We start from the raw sequence: 20406 nt of genomic DNA, 5'->3' as shown, positions 1-20406 counted from the left end.
TCGCTTCTCTCTGTCGCTTGTATACAATCATTTTTTGTTCTCTTTAGGCAAGAGATGATCCTTTTTTTTTCTTTCTCTACTTAGATGTGAGTTTGGTCCTTTTTTTTCTCTACTTAGATGTGAGTTTGGTCCTTTTTTTTTCTCTACTTAGATGTGAGTTTGGTCCTTCTCCACTTTTAGTGAATTTGTGGATAAATAAGGTTCTCTTTTATTTTTCCTCCAGATCAGCGCTTTAGAGTGGGCTTCTTTCTCATGGATCTAGTTTTTTTGCTTTGTATTTTCTTTTATTGTGGTGGTTTGTATTTGCATATAGGTGTATTTAAGGATTTACTGTCATAATTATATGTTTGGGAGAAGGAGTCTCTTTCGGTGTTGGAAACTCTTTAATTAGAAGATGGTGTTTTTATCTTTTCTAGTTATGGCAAAGTCTTATCTTTTATTGATGTCGAGATCTTCAGGATCGTGGTACTAATTTTCCTTTAGTGCAGGAAGTGGATCTTAAAGGTATAAAGGCTGCTGACAAGCTCTCTCGGCATCCTCTTCCTCAGTCCAGGTGAAGGCTTGGCTTAGAGCTTGTATGGTTGGTTGCTTTGACTCTCGGTGTTGATGAGTCTCTTTTATGGTCTCTGGTGGCCTGTCTATTTTTTTCACTCTTTTCAACGGCTGCATTGATCATCTCCGATGCTTCCTACTTCAAGCGACAGTAGCTTCCAAAAGACTCTTCTCAGCAGCAGTAGCTTGGGTTGGACCTATATGTAGGCTTTGGGCGTGAGTTTTGGGGCTTTATTGTTCTATTATAGCTAGTTTTTTTCTCTTTAGACTTAGAAGCCTTCTTTTTTGTAAGTTATATTTGTGTTTAGACTTTTCTGCCCTCTTTTAATGAAGATTTAATCTTTGATTGAAAAAAATCATTAAAAAACAATAGCAAATATAGAATAGCAATGAAGGTTAAGGGAAGCCTTACTATTAGATAGTGATTAACAAATGCAATCTTATATCCTTCCATGATGGTATAAGGCTAGCTTATTACACTATATTATTATACATAATATTTGAAATCAACTTACCAATACATAAAGTGATTAAAAAATAAATTTAACACTTATATGTCAAGCACTTTCTTTTAATTCATTGCTTGAAATTAAAAATATTGCATGAATTCAATTCAATTTATTTATTTTCTATAAATTATCTTTTTCAGAATTGATATTATTCATATCGTAATTCTTCAAATATAAGCTTGCAAAATAGTAGAGAACACCAGGTGGGTTGGCTTAGTAACAGTATGTGCAATAAGTAAATTATAGAATTGACTGTTGGAGAGAAAAACATATCTCATTATAAAGGTTGTGAGCTCCTTATATAGTATGTAAGGTAGAGTTTGGATATGGTATAAAATCTTAGATAAGATAGGCTACGAAATTTTAAATAAGATAGGATATGAAATCTTATCAAATAAGGATAATATTTTGATATGGATAATATTCTATTGTAATTAGGATTCTACCACCTTATTCGGAGTTATAGAATTATTAAATAGTTGACGTAATTTGGGTTATTGACACTCAAATTTAATATATTTTAATATTGAGCTACATTAGTGGTCGAATTTTTAGGTTCGGTACTGAATTATTCCTTTTATGAAACTTGTCGCCTTATAAGAATTTGGTGATTGTTTTGACTTTTCTCTTGGTAAACTTGTCTCCTTATGAGACTTTAGTAATGATTTGTTTTGATTTTTTTCCAGACGAATTTGTCACCTTGTATTTTGACCTTAGAGGTCATAGTTTCTTTGCTACTTGCGTTTGTAGTAATGATATTTTATGGATGCATTTTAATCCACATGAGAGGACTAAAGTTATCGATATGTAACTAAAATATAAGTGTTTCAATAGATGGACTTGTATGGTTAAATAAATGTTACCTGACTTTTGTTCTCATCTTGTTTTGATGGCTTGAAATTGATGAGATCTAGTATTATGTTGTCATCATGAGAAGTTATATGGGCGTGCAAATCGCCTAAGGAGGGTAATTGGTTTCTTGGAAGAGTACTCTTATGTCGCTTAAGTGGGCAATTGGTTGGATGACAAGACGCTCTTACATCGCCTAGGAGTGCTATTACATCGCCCAACGGCGCGAATGTCACCTAAGTGCTGAAAAGGTACTCTTACGTCACCTAGAGGTGCTTTTATATCGCCTAAGTGGGCAATTTGCTACCTAAAAGGGCGTCTTATGTTGCCTAAGTGATGGAAGGGCGCTCTTACATCGCATAAATGGGCAATTGGTCGCTTAAAAGGGTACTCTTACATCGCCCAGGGGCACTCTTACATCGCCTAAGATGCAATAGGTCACTTGAATTTCAGAAAGAGTCTTTTTGATATGTGGAGCGTACTATCACTTTAGAGTTGCTTCTCTTTTATAGGTGATATAACTTATTAAATCTCATCTATTAAAATTAATTTTTGTACAAAATATAAAAATATAAAAATTAAATTTGCATGAGATGACTCATAATAATATGTGATCCTAAAGTTAAATGCAGAGTCTAAATAAAAAAATAAAAAAATACAAAAGTGAAAAGTAATTATTACTTACCGCTAGTTGTTAAATACGTAGTATTAACTGGTTGATGTGTGTAAATATAACCATCTTGCAATAAGATAATTTGTAGCTTTTTTTTTTTTGTATACAATAAAGGGTTCTTTCTAATTTATTAACATAATGGTAGATCTTGTAAAATAAATTTAATAAAAGACTAATACTGATGGACCTTCATGTTTAATGAGAGTTGAGTGATATTTAAAAGTAACAAAATATTTATGTAAGTTATTTAGTAGCGCTGAAATTCCATTGCTGATCCAAAGATATCTTCACAAAGTCTATTACTACAATAGCGATATGCAAATATCGATCGCAAAAGTTTGTGACGATAGTAGCAAACATGGGATCAAGTCCATTAGTATAAGATTTTTGTGACGGAATAAAATCCTTTAGCGACGGTAATTATATAGTTGCAAGCACAGGTTTTGCAATAGAATAAATTTCTTTAGCGAAAAAAAATTTTTGTCGCAGAAACTCAAATTTTTAAAAACAAGTGCAAGAATATATAAATTTCGTTGTAATAGGTTTTGTGACGGAATAAAATCCTTTAGCGATGGAAATATTTCCATCACAGAAATTCAAATTTTTACTTGTTTGATCACAATCTTCTTTAAATAATAAAAAAAGTTTGAGATACATAATTTTTATGTTGATTTTTACAAACGAGGCTAATGATATTGTTTATATCATAATTGTTCATATTATAATTCTTCACATGTAAGCCTACAAAATAGGAGAAAATATAACAACCTCTCCGATGCTTAAGTTAGTATGTGTGATGAGTAAATTATGAAATTGACTATTTGAGAGAATATCGTATCTCATTATGGAGGTTGTGAGTTCCTTATATAGTGTGTAAGATATAGTTTGGATATGATATGAAATCCTAGATAAAATAAGATACAAAGTACTAAATAAGATAGGATATGAAATCCTATAAGATAAAGATAATATTTTGATATGTATAATATTTTATTGTGATTAGGATTCTATTACCTCATTCGGAGTTGTAGAATATTTAAATAATTAACGTGATTTGAATTATTGAGATTCAAATTTAATATATTTTAGAGTAAATTACACTTTAGTATCTAAATTTTAGTATAATTAACGGATCAATCCTTCTATTTTTAAAATTGAAGACTTAAACCCTTGAGTTTTGATCAAAAGTCCTATTAAAATAGTCGTTAAAAACCATTATTATCATTGCCATTAATTTGAGTAGTTCATAAGGAGGCCAATATTCATAAGGAGGCCAATATTCATAAATAACTACTATGTACTTTAGAACCAGAAACAATTGTAATTTACAACAACATTAATTGATTATAAAAGAATTAGATTTATTAGAATATGAAGAAGATTTAATGCATCAGTACATACTGTATACAATAATAACTGCGTAGAACTCATTTTTAAGATCTGAGTATTGATCATCATATGCTCTCTTCTATTCTCTATCGGGCACCGCAAAATTCACAAAAGCTCGTAATTTTCATACCACATGGGGAGGACAGTCGCCTGATAAGAAGCTCTTTCCTTTTTTCCAAGGCAAGCCCCAATATATTCTCTCCTCCAAATTTTGCATTTGTAGGACATGGTGAGTTCCAAGGGTCGCCTGACGAGACCAACTTGGTTCTCACTATGGATCTGAAGCCTCATCTCCAGTAGATCGCCGAGTTTCATGAGAGAATTGTTGATGTTGTCACCTAGCTGGGTGGACTTGACATTGCATTTAAACTCTCTATAGTGTTGTGAGTAAAGAAAATGAAAAAGGTAAAAATGAGATCTAGAAAGAATGGAAGAGGAGGATAAAGAAGGGGGTAGGTTAGGACGACCATGAGAGAGGAGAAAGAATGAGAATATTTTTAGAATTTAAAATAACTTTTATACTTTTATTATGAACTTAACAGATTTTATAAACAGAAAAAATTCTAATTTTAATAGAATCAAAACTCAAGGGTTTAAGTATTCAGTTTTAAAAATAAAAAGACCGATCTATTAATTATGATAAAACTTAAGAACTAAAGTATAATTTATCCAATATTTTAATATTGAGTTACATTAAAAATAAAAAAAGAATTATTCTTTTTAATTTTAAAAAATTGAACCATACATAATTTTATAAAAGTTCATTTCATAATTTTTCTCGTAAAATAAATCGTTCTAAAACGAAACGAACTACAAAATTATAATTGGATGGAATTTTTTTTTTTTTATCATACTTCTTGCGGCCTTAATTATATGAAATACATGTTACGTACTTAGTTATGTATAAAATTGACTTATCACTGTTTGATTCAATTATGATAGATTTATCTTTTGGGATTAATAATGAATTCTAAAATCTAACACAAAATAAATCTATATATATATATATACACACTACAATAAGATATTTAATTTATTTATTTTAGTTAATTTTCAATATTTTTATCTATGTTATTTTTGAAGTTTCATTTTCAACTCAATTTAATATAAAAATGAAATTTCTAAGTTAAATTTATTGACTCTTAATTTAGATAAATAAATCAAGAAGCTTACTTTAATTATTAACTTTTAGACTAATTTTTTGATTTCTTCATTTAGCTAAAAATTGAATTATTTATTTATTATTTAACTAAAATTGATATAAAAATTAAAAATTTAAGTTGATTTGAACAGAAAGTTAGGAAAAAATCTGAATTAAACTTTTAAATAAATATAAGAGTAAAATTTAACATTAACCTTGCAAAGTTTGTTGAAGAATAAGAGAGTGGATGCCATGGAAGATTTGATATGTCAAATTCACACACTAAGTCTTTTGTTTGGAGGAATTTTCTTAAAATAAATAAAATTTTTGGAGGTTTTTAAAAAATAATTAAAAACCTTTATTTTTAATTCATCAAATTAATGGATGGAGTATTTTTTAAAAATAATCTTTAAATATTTTTAAAAAGTTTTAGTTATTCTAAACAATAAAAAATGATGAAGGTTTAAAGCTTACAAAAATCTTATTTTAAAAAATTATCTTAAAAATCTTATTTTACTCTTTTTTTTAGCCATATATTTGGATATGAGAAAAATTAAAAGAAAAAAAATTGTGGAAAATAATTTTGAAGTGACATTTCTATATGTTTGAAAAGTGAAAAAAAAATATCTAATTTTACCTTATTATAATTAAAAAAATATTATTTCAATTTAAATTACATTCATGTCCTCCAATTTTTTTAATTTTATTTAAAGTAAAAGATAAAATAATATATTCAAGAAACAATATTACCTCTTCTTTTTAACGATACAAGTTACATTTATCATAACCATAAGCTAAATTATACGAGAGGATTAGTCCAACTCAAAAGTCTAAGAGAAATAAATTAAACCAGTCACAATCCAATCTAAACTTATATTCAGACTCAAAATCAACCTACAATCCATAATACGCAACTCAAAAGCCAATCCAAAAATTTATCTATTGATCAAACCAACTCATTATTCTCAGAATATAGAATTACCGCCGAAGAAAGACAATACCAAACAGAAATAATCAACCTATCAAGCAACCAAATTCAAATCCAGCATCACAATCTTTAGAAAAAGAAGCAGAAATCAAGTTTCAAAGATGCATATGCAACAACACAAAAAAATCCAAGAGACACGTTAGATAAAATGGCTCTGAAAGAAGAACAATCATAAAGGGAGGAGGCACAATAAACTTAGCTGGTCATTGATAAAGGGGAGTGTTACCATCGAACGTAGCGGTACAGTCTCAAGCAGCAAATGCCACATAATAAAGATTTTTCTATAAGTATCAGAATAGAACCATCACCCTCACAACGACAATAAGTTTGAAATGCAGTATCAGTTGCGAACAATAAGAATCTGTAAAAGAAAAAATAGAAAAGAAATAAACCAAAACACAATTATATCCCTAAATGAGGGAGAATAAGGATAATGGGTGATTCTTGCTCAAGGAACTAACAAAACTTTATTACCTTTCCACTCCAATTTCTTTTCAAACTTCCCATTCTTTTATACTTCATCAATCCAAATATAATGAAAAAAAAACTTTCCTCATATTTTTTTCCTTTCATCCTATAAATAGAAATAAGTATAAATTTTATAGGGTCAAATAAGATTATATTAATTGTTTGAGCAAGAAAATCTATAGTTTTATATTTAAAGTTAAATACATTTAATATATTAAAATATTATTTTTTTAAAGAAATTTTAAATTGCAATTTTTATTTTCATTTTATTTTAATTAAAAATAATAAATGTTATAAAAATAATATTTTATTAAAAAAATATTTTATTAATTTAGAACTTATTCAGTCTTAAATCGTTATTAGCCTATTTGATAAATAAAACAAAATAAAATAGACTGATGATAAGTACAGGGAAGCTAGCGTTTTGTATGGGCCTAGGATTTGTTTGGCCCACTAATAACAATACCGGCTCGACTTCAAATCGCCCCGTATTAAAGATATTTTTGTCCAAACGAGGCCCAAACTTGTTTTCTTCTTCTCTGCTCCAGATTTCTCAGTCTGCTGCCTCACTGCAATCTTGTTCATGGTTTTGTCATCATAAGCTGAAGGGCAGAGAGATAACCAGAGAGATGGTTCTCACTCATCTTCCAAGACTCCGCCTCTCTATCTTCACTCATCCACCGTCTCCCCTCTACGCTTCCTTAGACTTCAATCTCGTACCCAGACTCAAGCTCCCCACCATTGTTAGACCCAAATCCAGTTTGTCCACAACTGAGCCTGTGCCCATCTCTCATATTTCCTCAAACGCCCATGAATTCTTGGCTTCCCCAGAGGAAAACCAAATTCAAATTTCACTTGACAAGCTCTTTGTGCCGCCAGAGACTGAGGTTTCTCTCAATGATGCTTCTCTGAGTACAAGAATCTTGAAAGGGTCCAACATAGTATTAAGTAAGTACGCGAGGGATGCGCAGGTTGTGCAGGCTGAGTTCGTCAAGAGCAGCGTGAGAACTGAGGATTGCCCCGCTGATGGATTGCCTGAGTTTGCGCTTGTGGGAAGGTCTAATGTTGGCAAATCTTCACTTCTCAATTCTCTCGTGAGAAGAAAGCGGCTTGCTCTTACCTCTAAGAAACCTGGTATGTCAATATCACATTGTTTTTTACTGACTGTATCTGTTCTTCTAATGTGGAGTTGTGGGAAACTTCATTGGTGGTATTAGCAGATGCTATAGCTAGAAATTGTTGAGAAGTTACCGCTGAGAGTTGATGTTCATCATGTGTTTGAAAATCTGTTCCTGAGAGCTGAGTAGGTAGTTCTTTCATGTCTTAACAAAATTGGAAGCAAAGGATAGAGTTTACAAGGAAATGCTGGAAAAACACAGCAACTTGCTTACGTAAAAATTACCCTTTGTTTGGATCCTTAATTGTGCAGGGGAAAGAAAAGGAGAATTTGAATAGCACATTAGTTTTACTTTAAGCTCAATTTATATCTAAAATTAAGAAAATCATGAAATTTGGCTTCTTGAGTTAAATCAAGAGATTTAACTTAAAAATCAAGAAATTAAAAAAATTTAGTTTAATAAATTTTTATTTATTGATTTACTTTTAGGTTATTGAGGTTAATAACACTTACAGGGATGAAATTGAACATTTATCCTAATTTCTCTCTTAAAAAGAAAAAATAGGGGAATAACTGTTATATTCTCTTCTCTCTTCTCGTTGTGTCCAAGGAAATTTAAGTAATTTTTATCTAAGCAACACTTTTATTGCCAAATTTTCCTTTCTCCAAACTGGAGAGCAGTATTTTGGGTCTATTAAGAAGAGTTGGGAAATGGAATTTTTCTTTCTTTTATTCTTCTCATTTCTCTCCTTTATTGAATATCCAAATAAGAGAAATTGGAGAAATCAAATTTCTTTTGTTTTATGTTCTTTGCATTTCACTCAATCCTACGTTCCAAATAAAAGGGTTCATTCTCGGAAAAAAGGCCAATAGTATAGTGTTTGGCACACTTGTGTAAATGGACTAATTTCCAATATGATATAAAATTGGAAGCTGAAACACACGGCACGGTGAAGGAGCAAGAGGGCTGACCAATTGAAATTTTAAATTAAATTTGGTCCTTGATACTAAATGAAAATAAAGGGAATGGTTCAAAATATTGAAGGTGAGTGGGTTTCAGGTTCTGTTGCTAGCATTGGCAGAGTTTAAGTGGAGATTGCTGAACTTAAGTCATTGCACAGGGTTAAAGAAAGCCTGGGATTTGGATTGAGGAAGTCAATTCGAGAGTGTGATAACTCTATAATAGTGAAAGTCCACTGGTCCACATCTTGTTGCTTCTAATTGTCTGCACCTTACTTGCATTGAGCAGACTTTGGAGTTTAGACTGGGAGGTTGATGTGTTTCTTATTTCCCAGGGAAGCTCACTCTTTTGCTGACTGGCTAGGTCATCTAGCCAATGCTTCTTCATGGGAGTTCATCACCTTGCTACATGACCTATCTCTCTCTATTTGGTTGATGCATAACTGTATTGGAGTGGCCTACTGTAGGACACATGCGCACACACACATATAAAGTCATTTTTTAAAGAGAATTTTCAATAAATGCTTCTTTTTTTTTTTGAAAGAAAATATTTTTGATTTTGGAATTATATATTAATTTTTTTTATATTTTGATTTTAAATTCTAAGGTAAGAGACTAAAAGAATGAATTGTTGATATTCTTATTTTAATTTTAATTTTTTTTTAAAAAAAAATTTGTGGTTTTTTTTGGGAGAGAACACATAGATATGGATGGGTTAAGGTAGAATAAGTTGGTAGATGAATTAAGTCCTTATTTTTTCCAGAGAATTTTTAAGAAATGCTTTTTTTTGAAAGAAAATATTCTTGATTTGGAATTGTTTATTAATAAAATTTTTTAGATTTTTAAGTGTAAGGTAAGAGACTAAAAAATGAATTATTGATATTTTAATTTTAATTTTTAATTTTTGTGTTTTTTTTTCTTTATTGGGAGGGAACATATAGATAATATGTATGGGGTAAGGTAGAATAAGTTGGTAGATAAAAGAGCATAGAGAGAGAAGAACTAGATAGTAGCTTTTATAAAAATGTAAAAACCAAATTGTAAAATGCCAATTTTGATCCTGAGCTCATGGGGCACACATTTCACTTTATGCCAGATCAATTAAATTTACCTAGTCAGTGTTAATTGGCAGCAATAAGTATTCTTGTGTCTAATTAAGCCTTAGTGTCAAAGAGAAGGGCCAGGTTGGCATTTTATTCTTTAATTCTCGTGTATATGGAATATTACTGCTGTGCTGAATTCTGTGGTTACGCTTGCATAAACCTTTTACTTCTTCAAACTAAGCTTTTATATTGTGATGACTTCTTGCTTTCATCTATTGTTCAGTGTATTAGTTTTTATTATAACTATTCTTATGAGTTTCTCATTGAACTTAACCATGACAGTCAAGTTCTAGTTTTCATTTTACACCTTAGATATTGTAACAAATAACGATTAATCGCTCATTATAAATTATTATTTCCTCTCATAGGGAAGACACAATGCATCAACCATTTTTGGATAAATGATAGCTGGTACCTTGTGGATTTGCCTGGATATGGGTATGGCTCAAAGTTTCTATACTTGCATCTTGATTTATGTTAAACATGTAAGAAATGGAACTGAACACGTGAATTGGATGATTCAGTGTTCAATACCTACATTTTTGGTGAATTTCATCTATGGTCCTTGAATTTACAGCATTATGACAACACTGTTCCTGAATTTCAATTTGTACATAAAATTCTGTTACATACAAGAGAAGAATATTTAGAAATAAGTCTTGATTGTAATTAGAATATTGGTGGGAAAGGAATAAAAGAGTGGTAGTTATTCTGTCAGAAGCAGTCAATTAGCTCACTGAGCTGAATAAATAGAGTAGGGAGACTATCTGTAACTCATTCAATAATCAATCAAGAAATACAACTCTCTCTGTCTCTCTCTCTCTCAAATCCCTATTTCCCTTCCTAATTCTTCTTGTCCTCCCTATTCTTTCTTATTTCTTTCTCTAAGAATAAAACACCTTTTTGATGCCACAGCGTTAGAGTAGGATGATAAGTCAAGGTTCATCACATTTTAAAAGTGATGAGAATCAAGCAAGATTGCAATATGGATATTATTAAAGCCGAAAATGAAATTACATCATATAATGAGCCTTTATGTGGCATTGAAGCTAACATAGAATCCTAACAAGAAAAAGCACTTGATCTTACCATAAAGTAACAATCTAATCGTACTAAAATAAGATAATCTAGGAAAATAATACATAAGCTAACTTTTAACTTAGTAGAAAGGAAAAAATAAAGCACTACTTGCTACTAAAAGTGTGCCACACACCTGACACCACTCATAGTTGGATGGGAATTAATTAGTGCTCTTAAAATCAGATTAGGACTTGGAGAACAATCAAATTACTACTTCCTTAATTTAGGTCATAACATAAGGAAGATGTTATTTAATTCAAAACCAACTTCTCCAAGATAAATTAATCAATCACAACAACTACTTGCACAGTATTCATGGAAGTTCCACTAAAATTGGAAGCTTCTTCAAAATTTGGCAAAATGACTATTTTAGCCTTTGACTTGGTGATCCCAATATGGATTTTCCACTTGAGCTTAACATTTGTTACACAAAATAAGCCCAATTCTACTCTTCAGTCAGGCTCATATGTCCTTGAATCTTATATATACTTGACAAGTTTCAAGAATCCATGAATAATGCCTGAACATAGGCCATGTCGTGATGCATCAGGAGTGCTTCTATGCTCTCTAACTTTTAAAGTTGTGAGAGTTGTTTATAAATTAAAGTTCAGGGTTAGTGTTGTTACCATGCTCCAACTTCAGGATTGGGTGGTGAAATTTACCCTTGCATTGTTTGATGACTGATATTTCTGCTTGAAATGTATAGTTTTGTGGTTCTAATATTTTTCAGGGAGTGAAAGACCTTTGGCCATGTGATTTTAGATGTATCCTGTTAAACAAAATAGTTAATATTGAATGCAACTCTCTTTTTATTGATGCCTGTAATTGTTTGTTTTCATTTTTCGTGATCCTTGATGTTGATCTTATCTAGTTTGTTTAATTTCATTTGAATCTGAGATGCTCCTCGCAGTTATCTAATTTTTCTCCGGAAGTTCATGTTCCATATGAAATAAGAAAGAGAGATTCCTGTCTATAGGGTGCATCTCTTTGATTTATGCTTACTGTACTTTACAATATATCCTTTACAAATACTTGTGTGCTTTTTCACATTGGTGATAATAGTGCAACCCTTTCAAAATTTTCAACTGCATTAGTTCATCATCAGTCATGTTGTTTGCTGACTTATAGTAGTCATGCTATTTGCAGTTATACTATTAGTTTCATTTACCTTAAACTTAGCTCTCTTAGGTGCATAACTCATGTCATTGGTTGTGATGGTGTAATACTTTTTTCTTCTCTGAACAGGTATGCAGCTGCTCCCCAGGAACTTCGGACAGATTGGGACAAGTTTACTAAAGACTATTTTCTCAAACGTTCATCTTTGGTCTCGGTGTTCCTTCTTATAGATGCTAGTATCCCTGCAAAGAAAATTGATCTTGAATATGCCAGTTGGCTGGGTCAAAATCAGGTAAAAAGTTTTTCTTTATATTTTCTCCTTTCTATCCAATTCAAGTGAAAAAAAAAAAAAAAAGAAGAGATACAAAATGATGTCAAGTTAGATAGATTAAGCTTACAACATATTGTCAATTTTAATCATCTCATTTTTAACTTGTTTATTTATTGTTTCTTGATTATATTTCTTTCCTTTAAGTGTCTTATGGATGACAGATCACTAGAGATTTTAGTTAGTAACTTAGTATTTCTGTTCCAGGCATGAAATTGTAGAAGTAAAACTTGTGAGGGTGTCAGATGATTGGTTTTCCTCTGAGTTGCTATAAAAATGCATCATGGTGTTCCAACTCTGCATTTAGAACTCATCAATTGACTAAGACAAGCTGAAAATTATGTGTACGATGATATTATTGTTTCATGAAGATGATAATTTAGGTGTTTAATGTACTTTGTGATCGGATGAAGAGGAAAATTAGAGGCTAATCTGTGGTCTTTCAGATACCCATGACATTGATTTTCACCAAATGTGACAAGAGAAAGAAGAAAAAGAATGGAGGGAAAAGGCCCGATGAAAACGTGGGCGATTTCCAGGAATTGATAAGTGGCTTCTTTGAGACACCACCCCCGTGGATTATGACCAGCAGCGTTACGAACCAAGGTCGTGATGAGATACTACTCCACATGGCTCAACTGCGGAACTACTGGCTCAAACACTAACATAAGATTAATGCAGAATCAAGATTCTCTTTTTCTAGACCTACTGGTTTGTCTTCGTATATTTAAAAACGTTCTGCATTAATTTGTTGTACTTGCAACCCATTCTTGTTGAGTGTTTGCTTTTTCTGCCATAATTGGCCTCTTAATCTGGATGTCAAATTCCAATATTTTCTGAGAGGCGACCAGAAATTGATATAGTCTATTCATTCAAGTTCATTTCTTTCAAGTTCTGATCCCCTAGAAACAGAAGGGATTGCTCAACTTGCTTGAGGCAGAGTAGAAGCAAACCCAGAGGGCAGATCGGCAAGGTAGCTGCTGTATTTTCTGGTTACTAGTTTTGCTTGTGAACTAAAATATAGTACTAGATAATGGCCAACATCATGTAAAAAGTTACTACCATTATATCAATTAGAGACTTTTTGCAAGCTCTGTGCTGCTTTGACCAGAAGTTACAGTCACAAATGTGCTTCAAATATGTTAGATTGTGCCCCTTCAAGTTTTTGATTGGTTGGTGCCTTCTGGGTAGTAACAGCATGCTCAAAGCTGAAGGTTAACTTCATAAATCACAAGTGACCGCTAATCACACCCGCCCGTCCCCGCCCCCGCCCCCCCCCCCCCCTCCCCCACTTTTTTTACTTTGTGAATGAAGGCAGAAGAATGTTTTTCTGAAAATTTTAATCTTTTTATAACTAAAATATGTTAAATATAATTTTAAATTAAAATTTCTTACATTTTTAACTAATAAATTTGTGTTTTTTTTTTTTTTTTTCCAACAGGAACTCAAACGCTTACCTTTGCAACAAGCAATGGGGGTGCGACAAGCAGTTAAGCAACATGAACATGCCATGCTTAAAGATAATAAGCACCCAAAACCATAACATAAATATTTGATACTCTCGAAGGTTTTAAAAAAAACTGTCGGCATACAAGAAGGAACGTCTATTAGATAATGATCCAAAATATTAGACAATGATCCAAAACTCCAGGTTTGCAAATTGATAAATACTAAAAAGTAAAATAAAAAACATGCTTGCATTGCCCTTCTAAGGCTTACGACGAGGCTGCAGCAGCTCCCTTGTTCCTTGGAGTTGCTTGTGTACCTATATCGAAGACAGAATTACAAACATTCCATCAAAATAGAAACTTCATGGAAATGAAACTAAAACGGAAATGAATTCCTAGATCCTGGAGACCCTATCTTTCCTTTTTTTTTTTTTTTTTCCCAAAATAATAAAATGGGACTTAAGCGCAAGCTCAAGAATGGCGAAAAATGATCCATATAGCGGATCCCAAATAGTTTGTTAATAGCAAGCCCAAAAATTAGACTTGTACCACAGAGGAAAATACATCCTATTCCAATAATTCGTTTCCACATTAACTCACCTTCTCTGAAGTTGGTTTTGAACCTGCGTGGGACATGACGGAGATACCTCATTCGGCCAGTTCCAGTAGTTTTTCTACGAATTGCCTTCACACTCCAGTTATCTGAAGCCATCACAAAACAATAGTAAAGTTACCAAGTTACAATAACAATTTGCCTGTGCACATCAGCACACAATACCTGAAGTCAAACTAATACTCCAAGTTCCTCTCATCAATACTTTTTTAATTGTAGAAACAAACAACAAATGAGCTTCAGAAGCAATAGAAAGGAATTCAATGATTCATTATCAAAGATTCCCAATTTCCAAGTATCCTAAAAGCAATTGCAACTCTAAGTTTCAGTAATACACTAATATTACAAACTCGAGCTCGATCACATATTTATATCTAAATTTCTATACTCAATACACACATTTTGATGCGGAACCCATAATTAATATATGATAAGAATACCTAACACATACTTGACAACAAACAAGATTAAGATAATTTTCAAAAGATAATTTTCAAATGTTGCCCTATCCCACCACCCCTATTCAACCACACGAGTAGAAACGAGAATTATAGAATGAAGGTGCAACAAAAGAGTAATACAAAAATTCTCTACTTATATCTTTAATTGAAATAAAGTGTCAAATAACATTAGGTGACTGAGCATGCCATGCTCAAAGAGAGGCTTTTTATAGCCTTTCTAACCCTAACCCTAATTTGCTGTAGGAAGGTTTTCAAACTCAAACAGTCAAACCTTCCCATTCTAGAAAAAAAAAAAAGATCCTACTCCTAATTTAACTAATAAAAACTTCCTATCCAACCTTGATGGCCAAATTTCCTATCTAAGATGGGCTCAAAAATATTCTAAATAAGTCCATTAAAATAAAAAAACATAATTGGATTTAAGACAATTCCCGGTCATACATGCATTATGCGACTTAAACTTGTGCTACGCGTCCACATGTGTTGAAGAGAGTATGCCTTATTTTCTTATCCTCCCAAACATAGTTTTCATCTATTAGACCTTGAACTAAGTGGAATAACTTAATTTCTCATGATTTGGATCTTCGTGAATTGAATCTTTAAATACTATTATTGAAAATTATTGTCTCTTATACACGCATCACAAAGATATAAATATTTAATCTTTTAGTTGTAAAGCTCGCTCACTAAAGATAATAATGGACCAAGAAAATCAAGAAGCATAAGATTAAAAAATGAGATATGGAAACCCCTCCTTAGCTAAGCAGGACATGAACAATTAAAACTATGTTTTCCCTCAATATCTAGCTCAATTTCCCAATTTTATCACCTATTTGCCCCATTTTCTCATCAGCCAAACATATATAATTTCAAAACTTAGATAATTTCCTAAGGTTGTCCTATCCCACTCTTATTTAACCATGAGAATAGAAATGAGAATTATAGAATGTAAGGTGCAACACAAGAGTGGAATAAAAATTATCTACTTGTATCATTAATTGAAATAAAGTGTCAAATAATATTAGGTGGCTACCATGCTCATTGAGAGGCTTTTTATAGCCTCTCTAACTCTAATTTCTAATCTAGAGTAGGAAGATTTCCAAAGTCAAATAGTCAAACCTTCGCATTCTAGGATTACAAAAAAATCTTATTCCTAATTTAACTAGTAAAAACTTCCTATCCAACCTTGATGGCCAAATTTCCTATCTAAAATGGGCTTAAAAATATTCTAAACAAGTCCATTAAAATAATAAAATTTAAATAACAAAATTGGGCCTAAAACAATTTCCAGCTATAAAGGCATTGAGTTAAACTTGTACTACGCGGCCACATGTTTTGAAGAGAGTATAGCTTTCCGGCTATAAAGGCATTATAGCGGGTTAAACTTGTGCTATGCAGTCACATGTTTTGAAGAGTGTATGGCTTGTGTCTTTTCCTCCCATACTTCTCAAATATAATTTTCATCTCTTAGACCTTGAATTAATTGGGGATAACTTTATTTCTCATGATTTGGAGCTTCACGGATTGAATCTTTAAATAATATTATTGAAAACTATTGCCCCCTATCCACACATCACATTTCATTAAATATGTACAAATCTTGATATAAATATTTAATCTTTCAGTTGTATAGCTCGTTCACTCAAGATAATAATGGACCCAGAAAATCAAGAAGCACAAGATTCAAAAATGAGATATGGGCGATTCTCAATTTCCCAATTTTATAACCTATTTTCCCCACTTTCTCATCAGCCAAACATGTATACTTTCAAAACTTAAATAAAACTTGAATAAAGCTTTGTAATTTATGGGTAAAAAGAAAAGCCTTTACATTTTCTAACGCGGCTGGCAGGATAGGCACAAGCACCACAACGGCTCTTTTGAAGGTGGAAGCTCCGGCGACCACATCTAACGCAGAGGGTGTGAGTCTTATTCCTCCTTTTCCCAAAGCTTCCTGTTCCTTTCCCCTAACAAACAAAATTATCATCTAATCACCGACTACTAAACAATTCTGAATCTATAGGTACACAACTAATAGGAAGACAAGAAATTACCATTTCTTCTCTAGCCTCAGCGACCGCCGATGTAGTGGTGAGGGGGAAAAAGCTGGATCCGACGGAGGTTGAGGTATTTATTTGCAGAAGGTTTGAGAATGGACAGTTGTTGGGTTAGGGTTTGGAGCGGCCATGGATGACTGGGTGTCTGTCCTAATGGGCCAGCAATTAGGTCAAGAATTGGACTCTGATTTTGGATTTGTGAGTAATGTATGGAAAAATTTTGGGTGGGCTTTGGTTGATTTTGGTTTAAATATGAGTTTAAAAAATTAACTTAAAAAAAATAATCGATTAATATTCTATTCTTCTTATAATTTTTATTTATTTTATATATAAATATAATTTTTTAATTATATCATTTTCAATATATTAAATTTTATTAAATATTAAAAAATAATTTAATTTTTTTTAAAAACAAAATAAAATTATAATAATCAATTTATTTATTATTATGATTTTAAAAATAAATAATAATTTTAAAATAATTAAAAAATTAAGATAAATAAAAATTATAGAATTGAGAGAAATATTTTTTATAATTAAATATAAAATTATATTATATTTAAAGAAAATGATTTTATTTTTTTTTAAATATTATTTTGTGAATCTTAAAAATCTTATTAACCAGTATAAATTTATTAATATCATTTTTCGTTTAAAACATTTCGACTAAAAATAGAACGCTTAAGTTCCCTACAACTATAAATGCCCGCATGCCACCAGGGGAATAAGCTATTTCTAGAAAATAATTTTTATAAAAAGATATTTTTTTTTAACGAAAAATATCTTTTATATATAAATAATTTTCCACAATAAAAGGTGTCTTAGAATTTTAAATCATTGTAAATAATTATATAAATAATACTTATAAGTATTAATAACATTTAGTCAATAAATTCTTATTTTCTTTCTGAAAATTCCAAAATTTTTTATTATTTTATAATTTAGTTTCAAACTTTAAAAATTAATAAAATTATCTAAAATTATAAATTTTATTATAATTATATTCAAATTTAAAATTTAAGTTGAGGAGAATATATAATAAGATAATATAAATTATTTTATTATATTATATATATATATGTAAATAAATGCTATTAATATAAAAAATTTAAAATTTTTAATTATTTTATAATTTAATTCAAAATTTTAAAAATTAATATAATTTTAACTCAAACTTCTTTATCCTCTTCAATATTAAATCTCTAAAATTCTATTATTATATTTCATTAATAGCTGTTGGAAAAAACTATAATAAAACTTTTTTCTATTTTTAATTATAATTTTCTTAATTCTTTTAAATTTTAATTATGTCTATTCATAATATAATATCTCTACACGTTACTTATATTTCTATCTGTTTGGTGCAAAAAATTATAATAGGATTTTTTCTATTTTTAGTTATAATTTTCTTAATTTTTTTGAATTTTAATTATATCTACTTTTAATATAATATTTCTACTTATATCTTTCAGTATTGACTTATATTATTAAATTGTAACAGAAAATTAATAGCACAATAATAAATAATAAAACTATAATTTTTATTTTTTATTATATTAACATGATTTTTTTATAATAAATATAATAAAATTTATTATGATAGAGATTTAATAAAGTATTAAGAAAATAAAAAAAACTAATAAATATGATATCTGTTGGCTTTTTATTGAAATTAGTGATAAATAAAAAGAAGTTAAAATTGTGATTTTTTATAGGGTAAACTGTAATTTAGTCCCTCTGATTTAGTGAAATGTAACCTTTTGTCCCTCTGTTTTAAAAAATCTTCAATTTAGTCACTGTGATTTTTAAAAACTATGACATTAGTCCCTCCCGTTAAATTTTCAGTTAAATCACCGTTAATTTTAGTTAAAAAGACTAAAATACCCATTCTCTCTCCTTCCTCTTCCGCCTCTTCTTCTTCTTCTTCTTCTCAATCTTCTTCTTCTTCTTCTTCTTCCCTATCTTCTTCTTCTTCTTCTTCTTCTTCTTCTTCTTCTTCCCGATCTTCTTCTTCCCGATCTTCTTCTTCTTCTTCTTCAACCCAGTACTTTACCAAGATGAAGCAAGAACAGAACCCCGAGGTGAAGATGGTGGAGTGGTTGAAAATCTTTAATCTTTCTTGTTTTTGTTGGTTTCTCTCTCTTGTTCTTGCTTATTTGCAAAGGAAGCTGTGCTGGGTTGAGTTTTAAGATGAGAATCAGTTTAGAGAGAGAGAGAGAGAGGTTTGGGGATTTGAAGCCATTGCCAATGCCGATGCCGATGTCGAGGCAACTCTTCAACATCTATGAGCTTCGTCCAATATTGAGCTCCTTCGCTATTCACTACCACCATCTGTTCGTCGTTATTCTTGCATTAGCTTGTGCTGCTTCTGCAGCAAATAATGAAGTTGATACTCTTTTTTCTTGGCTTCACAGCTCTCCTTCATCTTCACCTTCTTCAGTTTTCTCTAGTTGGAATCATTTGGATTCTAATCTTGTTCATCTAATAATTTCGTTACTGAAATCAACATTCAGTTTGTTGATATAGCTCTTCCTTTCCCTTCAAATTTTTCCAACCTTATCTTCCTTGAAAAGCTTGTTCTTTCTGGCGTTAATCTCACTGGAACTATTGCACCTGATATTGGGGATTGCTCTCACTTGACATTGCTTGATGTTAGCTCTAATAGTCTGGTGGGGATTATTCCTTCAAGTGTTGGGAAGCTGAAGAATCTCCAAGACTTGATTTTGAACTCTAACCAGATTACATGGATGATTCCAGTGGAGATTAAGAAGAAGAAGAAGAAGAAGAAGAAGAAGAAGAAGAAGAAGAAGAAGAAGGAGGAGATCGGGAAGGAGAAGAAGAAGAAGAAGAAGAGGAGGAGGAAGAGGAAGGAGAGAGAATGAGTATTTTAGTCTTTTTAACTAAAATTAATGGTAATTTAACTGAAAATCTAACGGAGGGACTAATGTCATAGTTTTTAAAAATCACAGTGACTAAATTGAAGATTTTTTAAAACAGAGGGACAAAATGTTACATTTCACTAAACTAGAGGGACTACATTACAGTTTACCTTTTTTATATCGGATCAAACGGGTTGAAAATAAATAAATTTAGAGATTTTAAATTGAATTAAATTAATTTTTAAATTTTTGGATTAAATTATAAAATAGCTAAAAATTTTAAATTTTTTTATCAATAATATCTATGGTATATAAATATAATAAAATAATCAACATCATCTTAACACACATCAGCAAGTTACATTCTTTCCAATTAAAGTTTTAAATTTAAATATAATTATAATAAAATTTATAATTTCAGATAATTTTACTAATTTTTAAAATTTTAAATTAAATTATAATATAGCGAAAAAATTTTAAATTTTTCATACAAATAGCCTAATAATAAAGATTATTTAGGCCCTATTTCGCAACTGTGTTGGGTTTAGTATTTAGGCTAGGGGTGAGCAGTATTCGGTTCAAACTGAAAAAACTGATCGAATCGAATCGATTTAAAAATGTGATTTAGTTTTTTATACATTTCAGTTCGGTTCGGTTTTTAATTTCAGAAATTTT

At 30.7% G+C, this 20406-nt stretch overlaps 2 protein-coding genes across 2 annotated transcripts; one reads left to right on the top strand and one right to left on the bottom strand.

Moving 5' to 3' along the window:
- Positions 1–7084: 7084 nt before the first annotated feature.
- LOC110602905 (GTP-binding protein At2g22870) lies at positions 7085–13158 on the top strand. The gene is made up of 4 exons (XM_021740497.2): positions 7085–7703; positions 10118–10187; positions 12075–12237; positions 12720–13158. Exons 1-4 carry the CDS (start codon positions 7199–7201, stop codon positions 12936–12938), a joined length of 957 nt encoding a protein of 318 aa, XP_021596189.1. The 5' UTR covers positions 7085–7198; the 3' UTR covers positions 12939–13158.
- Positions 13159–13799: 641 nt separating this feature from the next.
- On the bottom strand, positions 13800–17011 carry LOC110603147 (60S ribosomal protein L37-1). The gene is made up of 4 exons (XM_043951887.1): positions 16850–17011; positions 16627–16762; positions 14322–14423; positions 13800–14038 (listed from the first exon to the last, which is right to left on the bottom strand). The coding sequence occupies exons 1-4, from the start codon at positions 16850–16852 to the stop codon at positions 13989–13991; spliced, it is 291 nt and encodes a 96-aa protein (XP_043807822.1). The 5' UTR covers positions 16853–17011; the 3' UTR covers positions 13800–13988.
- Between the last annotated feature and the right edge of the window lie 3395 nt (positions 17012–20406).

Source organism: Manihot esculenta, chromosome 16 (genome assembly GCF_001659605.2).
Source record: "Manihot esculenta cultivar AM560-2 chromosome 16, M.esculenta_v8, whole genome shotgun sequence".
In the NCBI taxonomy this organism is placed as follows: Eukaryota; Viridiplantae; Streptophyta; class Magnoliopsida; order Malpighiales; family Euphorbiaceae; genus Manihot; species Manihot esculenta.
Note: the sequence above shows the minus strand (reverse complement) of the source record. Positions and strands in the feature narration are given on the sequence as shown.